A 12,293-nucleotide genomic window follows, 5' to 3' on the forward strand; every position below is an offset into this window, starting at 1 on the left:
CAGAGCACTTCACTCTCCTCAATGCCACCAGGAATTAATTCACTTTAGAAACAAAGGAAGGCAAGAAACAGTTGTGCAATAACAAAACCCGTTTGAAAATGTACATTGAAAGTTACCCGCGTTGTCAGTGCAGAAGGTATTCTCCTGGTGTATGTATGCACTTTATGTCTTTGAGGAAGTCTGTGTCTCTGAGGTGCTGTGTGTAACATGTGATGCAGGGTTACCTGACTTATTTTATTGAATGCTGCTGAAAATGGTTCCACAAAATCCAGTGTAAATACCACAGTGCAAGCTAGAGCTGCCCCCAAGGAGCTTTAACTTATGCACTGTCCCATAAAACTCACATGCAGGGAAATGAGCAGAAGTCTGAATGCTTTTTTATTCTGTAACACTGCATGGTAAAGTAGTTGATACTGAATGTTTCCATTGTTCTTTATGAACAAGGGAAATAAGATTTGCTTTGGCAGGAATACCCAATTTTCCCATGCACTAAGTTCTTTAGCCAGCTAAAGCCCATTGGTTTGACAAAATTCAGGGCCCTCCAAACTTGGAAAGATCTTGAGAGGCCCACAAAAATAGGTTTGGCAGAGTCATGTACTATTCATGCCATTCCCTACCTCAGCTGCTATAGGCATTCCCATGTATTCTTCATAGGTCCTAGATGCCATGATATGAACCACCCAAATGTACTACTCTGGTCAGAAGTGGTTCTGACAAGATAGAGAATTTAATGAAGAGGGGCATAGTTGGGAGAAGATGTAGATAAAATGATTCCTAAGACTGGTTGACTCACAGGGGAATTTGCAACATACAATCTCTGGGCCAAAGTAGCACAATCATGTATAGAAAAACCCTATGGGCTTGCTGCTGGACAGAGTAAGGGCTGTGGAAGGCCCTGCATTCAGCAGAATCAGTACAATTTTGGGTGCGAAATGGGAAAAGAATGCAGAGTATGTGTGAGTGCATAATCTGCCCTAGTATGTAGACAGGCTTACTGGTATGTGTGGGAAAAACAAGGGATCTGGAACTAACGGGATTTCCCTGCCCATGCTAGACAGATAGAATGCCCCAGCTGCTGTCGCACTTTGGGCTACTGAAATGCCCTTTCTTTGTCCCAAGAAATTACATTCAGATTTCACTGAAATCTATTCTTTAGAAACTGCTATTGCACTGCTCAGGAAAATTTTGGCAGCATGCCAAAACAATAACTGAAAGCAACAACAATAGCAGCAAGATTATACTGGGAATGCCTGGGAGATACGGGAGCAGTTGGTGGGAAGGGGAGCAGGAATGGGCTGGGTTCTCTACAGACACACCTGGATGAGCACATGGCCCCAGTGGCCGACCCAGCCTTCTCCAGCTGCCAGTTAATATAGTAATTTGTGCAGCAACATTGACGGTTCAGGATTCAAATCTTGTTAATGATGCATGATTGGAGGAGAGTTGTTACATTTGTGCATAACAGGATTTGGTTTAACCTCTTTCCTTTTAAAAAATAATGTAAAAAATTAAATCTACAAAAACGACATTAAAATAATGTTATTTAAGCTTGCAAAGTTTAGCACTTGAAAGGTAGTAAATGTCAGATTTACCTTTGGGCGTGCAACCTTAATATGGCCCCCTTGTGCGTATGCTTATGACACAGTTTTTAATTACATAATCACAAACTATTTTTCCATATGGCCCCTGCTTCATTCAGTGCGCCAGGCAACCTCAAAAATGGTGTTTCCAACTTTAGGTTACAAAGTCAAACACTTGAAATGTTATTTGAACATAGAGTATTCTGTACACAATATAAGATTCATAATGAAAATCTTTCCTTTACATTTTCAGTTGATTCCCTTGACATCAGAGATTAATTGTAGATTTCCAACAAGACCTCTTAATTCTAACATAACAGTATGATATTCAGGAATAGAAAATGTAAAGGAGCAATCATTTTTATTATTTGCTAAATGAATGTTTTCAAGGTTTCAGTAACAAGCATTAATATCTATAAGACATATTGCAACCTATTTGAATTAACTATAATTTCAGCAATTGTGTTTATACCATGTACAACTTTCTTCAGTTCCAAATGTAACTCTCAAGGAACATATGCATAAATTATAAAGTATCCTCCTGGGGAAACCTCTGAAATCTGACAAAAAGGAGGAAATGCATTTAGGGGGCAGCATACAAACAATCCACTTTCTGCTTTTTCTAAACACAATTTGAAAGCTCAAATAATTATTGATGTAGACACAGCAGCAAAATGAGGACAGATCCAGGCATGGAATTAAGTGGCAGGCCACAACTTTTTATTAAACTTTAACATAAGGGTGGGGTGCTACCCGCCCATCACCCATACTCTCTTCTATCAGGTATTTAATTGGTTCCACTGCAGGGGTTATAGGACTCCTTACCATATAACCCATAATGTGGGGTAGGCTCTCCTCAGCCCTCAATGACTCAGCATTCTCTGACTCCAGCACCCTTCCGCTCGTGAGGGGGACAGTGGGTGCAGCAGGGTGGGAACCTCAGCCCGCGAGGGCTACAAGGTCTGACCCTATCATATGAGCCCAAGGCCCATCACCAAAATCCCAGCTCTCCTACCTCTGGGAACCATTCATTTTATTCTCTTAACCGTACTGGAAAATGGCCGCAAGTTGCGACGTATAATCACCAACAGTTAGGTACTATGCACATTTATACTTAACCCACTATGGCTCGAAGGTGCTGTGAGGAAGGCAAAAGACACCATGGTCCTCCACAACTGGCCCATGGGAGAAAAAATTCCTTTCTGACCCCCTAAACAGGCAATCAGCTAGACCCACAGCATCTGTCAAGCTGGGTTCCCATTCCTAGTTCTGATAGATAGGATGGGCTGCTGGAACAGAGCTGAAAGAGGCTCCACATGGTCCCTGTGCTGGGTCAAATCCTGGAAACTGGGGAATGCTGGTCAATCAGCACCCATCTCCCCTTTGCTGGTCAATGGATGCCAGAGACTCCCAGGGAAAGGAGCTACCTATTGTCCCCTGGTGAATGTCTCCCTCCCTTGCCACTGGGACTGTGCCTCTTTCACTGCTGTCCCCATCAATTTCCCCACCCACTGATGTGCGTGGGTGACATATGGGTAAATTATGAGTGATCATAATTGCAAATTAGTAAAAAGAAAGAACAAAAATGTCAAAATATTTAACTTGTTTCATGGTTACTAATTCAATATTTAGCAAAGAACAGAGAATTATTTGACAAATTTTGGGAGCTCTTTTGGGCCTAAACCCTATGCATACTGAATTCTGTGTAATTTGACTGAAAGAAGGGTTCTAGTTGAAATGGATTAATATTGCAATTCTCCCTTCTAAAGTTAGTGACCATCCCACTAAAATGATCAGGCAAAATGCCAGAGGGGGGTCTAAAAAGCATATGGAGAAAGAAGAAAAGAGATTGGAACTGGTCTAAGCAATTGATGTCCATATAGTCACAATAAAGTTAATAGATTTCAAGAAGGCAGACTTTAGCAAACTTGGGAGTTGGTAGGAAAGATTCCATGGGAATCTTTCATCTTCCATGGGAAGTCTAAGGGGAAAAACAGTTGGCAATTTTTCAAAAAAACATTATTAAGGGCACAAGAGCAAACTATCTCATAGTGTAGGAAAGCTAGGAAATATGGCAAAAGACTACCCTGGCTTAACCAGGAGATCTTCAATGATCTGAAACTCAAAAAAGAGTCCCACAAAAAAGTGGAAACTAAGTCAAATTACAAAGGATGAATATAAACAAACAACACAAGTATATTGGGACAAAATTAGAAAGGCTAATGCACAAAATGAGATTAAACTAGCTAGAGATATAAAGGGTAAAAAGAAAACATTCTACAAATATATTAGAAGCAAGAGGAAGACCAAGGACAGGGTAGACCCATTAATCAATGAGGGAGGAAAACAATTACAGAAAATGTGGAAATGGCAGAAATGCTAAATGACTTTTTTGTTTCAGTTTTCACTAAAATGTTTAGTAGCGATTGGACTTCTAACTTAATGAATGCCAGTGAAAATGAGGTAGGATCAGAGGCTAAAATAGGGAAAGAACAAGTTAAAAATTACTTAGACAAGTTAGATGACTTCAAGTTACCAGGGCCTGAAGAAATACATCCCAGAATACTCAAGAAGCTGACAGAGATATCTGAGCCATTAGCGATTATCTTTAAAAAGTCATGGAAGATGGGAGAGATTCCAGAGGACTGGAAAAGGGCAAATATAGTGCCAATCTATGAAAAGGGAAATAAGGACAAGCTGGGGAATTACAGACCAGTCAGCTTAACTTCAGTACCCGGAAAGATAATGGAGCAAATAATTAAGAAATTAAACACATAGAAGATAAAAGGGGACAGGTAACAGTCAGCATGAATTTCTCAAGAACAAATCATGTCAAATCAACCCAATAGCTTTCTTTCATAGGGTAATAAGCCTTGTGGATAGGGGGGAAGCAGTAGATGTGGTATATGTTGACTTTAGTAAGGCTTTTGATACTGTCTCATATGACCTTGTCATAAATAAACTAGGAAAATGCAACCTAGATGGAGCTCCTATAAGGTGGGTGCATAACTGGTTGGAACCATTCCCAGAGAGTAGTTATTAGTGGTTCACAGTCAAGCTGGAAGGCATATCAAGTGAGGTTCCGCAGGGATCAGTTCTTGGTCCAGTTCTGTTCAATATTTTCATCAATGATTTAGATAATGGCATAGAGAGTACACTTATAAAGTTTGCGGCCGATACCAAGCTGGAAGAGGTTGTGCTTTGGAGGATAGGATTAAAATTCAAAATGATCTGGACAAACTGGAGAAATGATCTGAAGTAAACAGGATGAAATTCAATAAGGACAAATGCAAAGTACTCCACTTAGGAAAGAACAATCAGTTGCACACATACAAAATTGGAAATGACTGCCCAGGAAGCAGTACTGCGGAAAGGAATCTGGGGGTCATACTGGACCACAAGCTAACTATGAGTTAACTGTGTAACACTGTTGTAAAAAAAGCAAACATCATTCTGAGATGTATTAGCATGGGTGTTATAAGTGAGACATGAGAAATAATTATTCTACTATACTCTGAGCTGAGTAGGCTTCAAATGGAGTATTGTGTCCAGTTCTGGGTGCCACATTTCAAGAAAGATGTGGACGAATTGGAGAGAATCCAGAGAAGAGCAACAAAAATGATTAAAGGTCTAGAAAACATGACTATGAGGGAAGATTGAAAAAATTGGGTTTGTATAGTCTGGAGAAGACTGAAAGGGGACATGATAACAGTTTTCAAATACATAAAAGGTTGTTACATGGAGGAGAGAAAAAATTGTCCTTTAACCTCTCAGGATAGGACAAGCAATGGGCTTAAATTACAGCAAGGGTGGTTTAGGTTGGACAGTAGGAAAAACTTCCTGTCAGGGTAGTTAAGCACTAGAATAAAATTGAATAAACCTACGGAGGTTGTGGAATCTCTGTCATTGGAGATTTTTAAGAGTAGGTTAGACAAACACCTGTCAGGGATGGTCTAGATAATAGTTAGTCCTGCCTTGAGTGCAGGGGACTGGACTGGAAGACCTCTCAAGGTCTTTTCCAGTCCTACAATTTATGATTCTATGATTCTATTATCCCAAACCTTTTGAAATTTTGAAAAAAAAATCCAGTAAAAAAGTTAATTTCTTCATCAGCTTTAACATCATTATGTGGGTTATATCCTCATGTGGTAGAAATGTTATGGAACAGATGCTTCTATTAGGTCCAGATGCAGAGTAAAACCCTGCCCTATATTGTACAGATAAGTACCAGCTAGGTAAGATTCCAGTCCCTGGAATGCTAAAAGGGGACCCCAGCTAATATATCTGCTAGTACTCCACAGTCCCCTTGATCTGTCTTCCTCTAACAGAATACAGAATAGGTCACAGGCCCACTGTGCCACCGGTACTCATACTCCATAGCTTTGCAGCTTAGACATGTAAAAAAACCCCAGAACTTTGCCCACAGCATATATTGCTCCAGTTCTTGCATCCTCAGTTTTCATAGCTGCTTTCATCCAAGCACAGCTTTGCACCCAAGTCATCTATAGCTTTTTGAGCTACATTTTGACTATGAAGAGACTATAATCACAAATTTCAGAGTAGCAGCCGTGTTAGTCTGTATTCTCAAAAAGAAAAGGAGTACTTGTGGCACCTTAGAGACTAACAAATTTATTAGAGCATAAGCTTTCGAGCTGTAGCTCACGAAAGCTTATGCTCTAATAAATTTGTTAGTCTCTATAATCACAAAGTGAGCTTCACTTTAAGTGTCTGGCCACTTGCACATCCCTACTGGTAATGTGCAACACGCTGGATAAGCATGGCGACTGGTGTATCCCGAAGATTAAAGTGCCTCATTACCTTGTCAGCAAGACAGTCACAAAACAAGCATTGAGGTGACATAATAGTAACAGCAGTAGGTTTAGTCATGTCATATATTTGTCGTATGAGCCACTGCTGTGGTATATGAACCCCAATAAATGTTCTCCTAGTGAAGAAGTCAACTAAATATATTCATCCCTTTATATTCATACTCTTGCTTCATAAAAACCAATACTCTTTAGCAATATACTGACTTCCAAAAATTGGTACAGAACTCTTTTTATAACCAGGGCCATGTTGTAACACACAATGGGATAAAAGAGCTAGAGGTACCTTTAACATCTGATGCACGTCCAACAATCACAATGCCACATTCTATGCCTTTGAATGTATGGTGAGGGTGCCATGTGAACAAGATCCTGTTTCCATAACAAGAACTGTGCATTGTGAATTGTACATTCACAGCTCATGTCATGAAAAGGCACCTACACTTTTGGTGAACATATTACTTATTCCATTTCAGCAAGCTGACACATGGCATTACCCTCCTTCATTAGCAATATACAGTGCACGGTTATGGGACATACTAATGTGAATAAGTCAGAGTGCTAGTCTCACAGATTCATGCTCACATAGGAAAAAGGTAACATCTACAGCCTATACAACAGACTAGATAGATCTCCTGATTTAGTTTAGGTGTGTAGCTCTATATCACTTCCCCACACTGAATACGTCTTTGTTTTTACTGTTTGCTAACCCAGTGTTAATGTTCACAGAATATTATACAGCTCCCAGAATACTACAGAAGATGCAGGGTTTCTATGGATCCCTATGTTTAAAATTAGGTACCCAAGCGAGGGTGCATAATTCCGCATTTGGGTACTAAAATCAGACACATTCATATTAGGGGTGTATGTATGTTTATATATGTATGGTGATTTGGAGAAATAGGGTCTTCATCCTAGGTGACCATGTTTAAAAACTGGGCTCGTTAGCACAATAGGTCAAATAAATCCCTAATGTAATGGTGCTGATGACATCAGGGACAAATGTGGCCCAAAATATTTAATTTGTTACTATAAAAATCCCTATAAAGAGTGTTTCACTGTAAATATTAATATTTGACTATTAATAAAAATATTTTGAGACCAGGTTGCTCCACAGACAGACAAGCAGATGTGAGATGTGACATTAATTCAAAATTGCCCTATGCCTGCTTCAAATCACAGAAATGTGGGTGGTCCCAAGGCTGATAATGTTTTCCAATGTTCCTCCTGATTTCCATGCTTTTATCACTGAGCGAATAATTTTTTGCCAATTCTGACTTGGCTGCTGCACTTTAGTGCTTGTTGGGTATAAGCATCAGAACCATGAAGGAGAGTATCATAGTCATTTTCTTCCAGGGTCCGTTTATTGGCTCTGGCTGGAATTTGTTCACAAATAGAACATCTGCCACTTTGAAGCAGACCTGGCTTCCTTGAAAATGGGGAAGTGCAGTCTCCAGGGAATGTAATCAATTCACTTGTAAAATGAGAATAATCAGTGAATTCAACAATTCCATGTAAGGTAACAGCAGAAGCAATTGGTACTATACATAGCACTCACCTCGTGGTGGTCGTAACTCGGTGATATTCTCAGTGGCCTCATCATCTGAGTCTCCAGTTGCCACTACCTTATATCTATTGCTGCTCTGTTTGCTCAGCATGTGGGGTACTTGCAGCGCAGCCTCCCTCTCAGCAGCTAGGTCCAGATCTTGCTGAGCTAGGTGGGCTCTCAACTGCCTAATTTCAAACTAGGGGAAAAACAACATAAAATGATGTGACACAAGTAAACCCTACTTGGAAATCACTATTCCCCAGAAATGTGGAGTTTAGATTAGCACCCAAGCTGTTGGATGTCTTCTAAGAACGGTGGAGGAAAATTGTATTAATTAGGTTTGGAGATACACTTTGGGGCAGTTTCTTAAGAGAAGAAATTCCCTAATAGGTGTGACCTCCAATACAGGTTTCACTGTATAATCATTTCAACCATCATTCAGGCTGATTCCTGTTATTGACACACAGCTCTAATATCTGGACTTTGCACTAATGAATTCCATGGAGGGGATTCTTCCCACTACACCCAAGGACCTCCTCCCTCAAACAACTGAACCACAGCAGTTCTGCTACAGGCAAGGCCCTCTAGAACTGCAGGGAAGGGGTCAGGATTTGACCCTTTATTGCTATTATTTTTGAATAAGTTACATCCTATGCTGGGCGGCACTGTGTACAATAAAAGTGACAATGACCAAAAGGCAGAGAACTAGACTGTAGCAATCTCAATGACAGATCCAGTATATTTCCCTGTGTTTGACAGACACATGCCTCCTGTGATGCAAGAAAGAAATCTCCCTCCTGGCAGGGACAGGAGGGGTCCTCTGAATCCTCATTTGAGGGCTGAGAATTTCTTCACTCCTTCCTCTGCATTACAACCCTCACACCTAAACCACCACAATTCTGAGGAAGGAATGCATTGGGTTGCAACTTTTTCAAAAGATGGAGACGTACGGTGGTGACCAATACAATTTTAATTACAGTGAGAGGGAAAAGAAAATTAGTGAAATGATAGGTTAATGCATTTCAAATTTCCAGCAGTGTGCCTCTTAACTGAAAGATCTGAAAAGACTTTGCATGGCCAAACAGCGTGCACACTGCAATGCACCTGTCACTACACTTTTATAGCTGAAGGGAAATTAGCAATTTAGCTCTTAAAAACACGTGTGTAATGGCATGTTAGCTAACTGAATATGGTTCTGGCTTTCCTCTCTGAGATGCTGACTCAAATCCATCTTGCTGTCAGATTATACATGTGGTGGTCCTAGTTCATTCCATGTAAGGCAGGACTCAGTTCATTCTATAGTGTACATTCCACCGAGTCCTCTGTTAAAAAGCCATGATTCAGCAAGATGGTCAGGCTATCAAAGCAATGGTCTCCATTGATTTAGCACGAACACTAGTGGTCAGCTATACAGAGAAGTGAGCTCTTCCAGGTTGAGATTCATGTATTACTGGAGTGGGAAATGGACAACAGCTTCCATGTACTAAAAAAAAAGATACCAGATTGGCAGTCCTGGAGACTGAAGTTTTCTACCCACAGTACAGGGAACGGCACTTGGCCTGTAAGACACGCATGTAAGGAGTGAGGGAGTTATTTAGTCTCTATCCCCTGTCAATCCTTGAGCTCGCCACTAAAACTTCCAACAAGCATATTGACAGTAGTGGTTTTGTGGCTACCTATTAACTAAGGCCATGTCTACACTAGCACTTATGTCAGCAAAGTTTTGTCACTCAGGGGTGTGAAAAAACATACTCTTGAGTGACAGTTTTGCTGGCATAAACGCATGTGTGCATAGTGCTATGCTGGCGGGAGATATTCTCCCACCAACATAGCTATCGCTGCTCGTTGAGCTGGTTTGGGATGTCGATGGGAGAGCTCTCTCCCATTGACATACAGCAGCTACATGAGCAATCTTACAGTGGCACAGCTGCTTTGGTACAGCTGTGCCACTGTAAGCTTGTAAGTGTAGACATGACCAAAGAAAGAACAGGACTGGGACCCCCAACTCCTTTCGCAGTAGCTTTCCACTTCAAAAGCCAGATGGTGATAATGACTTTTCATAAATGCCAGTTTGGGTCAGATATGAACCAACAATTTATAGGTGAAAGTTTTTAAATTTCATTACCAATCCCCTGACCTATCCATTGCCTGTACAGATCTCTCTGTTTTCCAGCTTATATACTACCATGAGCAGGTGGATAACAGAGTTTCAACTTTAATACTGAACCTTTACAAGAACATGAACTAAAATAATGCAATAAAATCTCACAAAATTTCATCTTTAAAATAACCACACAAATCATAGGTAAGAAACAGATTATGGAGAAGATTTACACTGGCATGAAGAACAGTTAGGTGCCTAACTCCTGTTCACTTTCAGTGGGAGTCCTTAGAGCCTTTGATAATCTCTCCCTTTATTAATAATATTGAGCATCAGAAACCAAAGCACCAGCACTAATAATAACTGCAACAAAAAGCTTTAATTCTAGTAAAGATGCTGTTCTTTTTCTTTTAATCTTGTTCATGACTGACTGGAAAACAAAAGCCAACTTTGATTTGAGCTGTTTTAGAAAGCAAACAGATTAAACTATTTACAATAAGTAAACAACATGGGGAAACCAAGGCACGGCAACTGACCCAAGGTCACACAACAAATCTGTGGCAGAAATGTAAATAGAAACCGGATCTCCAGACTCCCACTTCTGTAATCTAATCTCTAGACAATTCCACTTCCTCAAAGCAAATATTTATAACCTAAATTGGAAAAATTCATATCTTGGCTGAAGATAAATATTTTGATTGTGAATGAAACTGGAGTGACAAAGATAGTGAAGAACAGTTATTCAGGTGAACAGTGCAATATTGCTGAGAAAGTAAAACAACAGAAGTGGCTTTACTGCCATCTTATGGCCAAAGGACAAAACCACACACCACATTGCCAGACCTGCTAAAGTATGCACCTATTACAGTATTTCTACAAAGCATCTAGTTTTATCAGCCTCAAAAATCTGTACTTGATGTCTCTGGTAGTGTGGAAAGTTTCCCTCCCCTGTTTTTGAGGCATGAGAAGCATATACAGGTCTTATACACTTCCCCAACAATATGTGAATCCCTTTTTATTGCTCTTTGCAAATATGATCCGGTTGTTTGTCCTGTTTTCACCCTTACCTCTATGCTGGTTCAGCTGGGCAAAAGACCAACATGGAGTATCAGAGTGACTGTTAAAGGAATTCACTTAGATGACCAGATGCTTAGTTAGTGTGAATCAGCATAGTTCTATTTACTTCAGTGGAATGCATGTGTGTTGAACAGCAGGACACAGAAATGTAGAAGTTAATAGCAGAAATACTGATGACTCTCACACTGTACTGAAACCCACCCAGCTTAAAGAGTTGAGGTAGGGTCTCCCCCCTGCATTTGGAACTGTCAGCATCTAACTTCCCATTCATCACTGCCACGAAACTTGTGCAGTCATTTACATCCATGGAAAGTGGGCATAAAATGCTACCATTTGTCTGCTACAGCTTTTCTACCACCAGAGCAGAAGAGTGAGTGTGTTGTAATAATGATCTTTATGACACTCCCACTTTGTCCACTATTTATGTAGGGTAACCTATACAGTTTGGCCAATTGAGATGCAAACCCTTAAAATGATTACTGACAACAGTAAATAAGATACATGAAATTCTGTTAAAAATGCTTACAAAACAAAAAAATCTATTAATTTAAGTTAGCATGTTTGAAAAGAAGAGAGGGGGAAAATCACCATTTAGTGCTATTATAAACTAATACTGCTAGAAAAACAAATGGATATTTATTAAAATATTTAGGGAAAAATAAAGAATGAGACATGACATCTTCTAATCATTTTAGCTCACAAATGGGATCTCCCCAAAGGATCATTTTAAAATTAGTTACATCCAATTATTCATCTAGAGCAGGGATTGGCAACCTTTGGCATGCGGCCTGTCAGGGAAAGCTGCTGGCAGGCCGGGACAGTTTGTTTATCTGCAGTGTCCGCAGGTTCGGCCGATCACAGCTCCCAATGGCTGCGGTTCACCGTCCACGGCCAATGGGGGCTGTGGGAAGCGGCAGCCAGCACATCCCTTGGCCCACGCTGCGTCCCGCAGCCCCCATATGCCTGAAACGCCAGTGGGAGCTGTGATCGGCCGAACTTGCAGACGCTGCAGCTAAACAAACTGTCCCTGCCTGCCAGCAGCTTTCTCTGACGGGCTGCGGGCCAAAGGTTGCCGATCCCTGATCTAGAGAGACAGTTTGTTTATCTGCAGTGTCCGCAGGTTTGGCCAATCACAACTCCCAATGGCTGCGGTTCACCGT

The 12,293-nt window shown here is 40.6% G+C and overlaps 1 protein-coding gene across 4 annotated transcripts in view; it reads right to left on the bottom strand.

Annotated features, from left to right (window-relative positions):
- TMEM266 (transmembrane protein 266) overlaps positions 1-12,293 on the bottom strand; it is a 134,288-nt gene that overhangs the window by 19,821 nt on the left and 102,174 nt on the right. For all 4 annotated transcript variants that reach the window (XM_038418464.2, XM_043493856.1, XM_038418462.2 and 1 more), the window contains one exon: positions 7,965-8,151. In XM_038418464.2, coding sequence (XP_038274392.1) covers positions 7,965-8,151 — 187 coding nt within the window. The remainder of the gene's footprint in view (positions 1-7,964; positions 8,152-12,293) is intronic.

The sequence above is a fragment of the Dermochelys coriacea genome, chromosome 10, assembly GCF_009764565.3.
Source record: "Dermochelys coriacea isolate rDerCor1 chromosome 10, rDerCor1.pri.v4, whole genome shotgun sequence".
In the NCBI taxonomy this organism is placed as follows: domain Eukaryota; kingdom Metazoa; phylum Chordata; order Testudines; family Dermochelyidae; genus Dermochelys; species Dermochelys coriacea.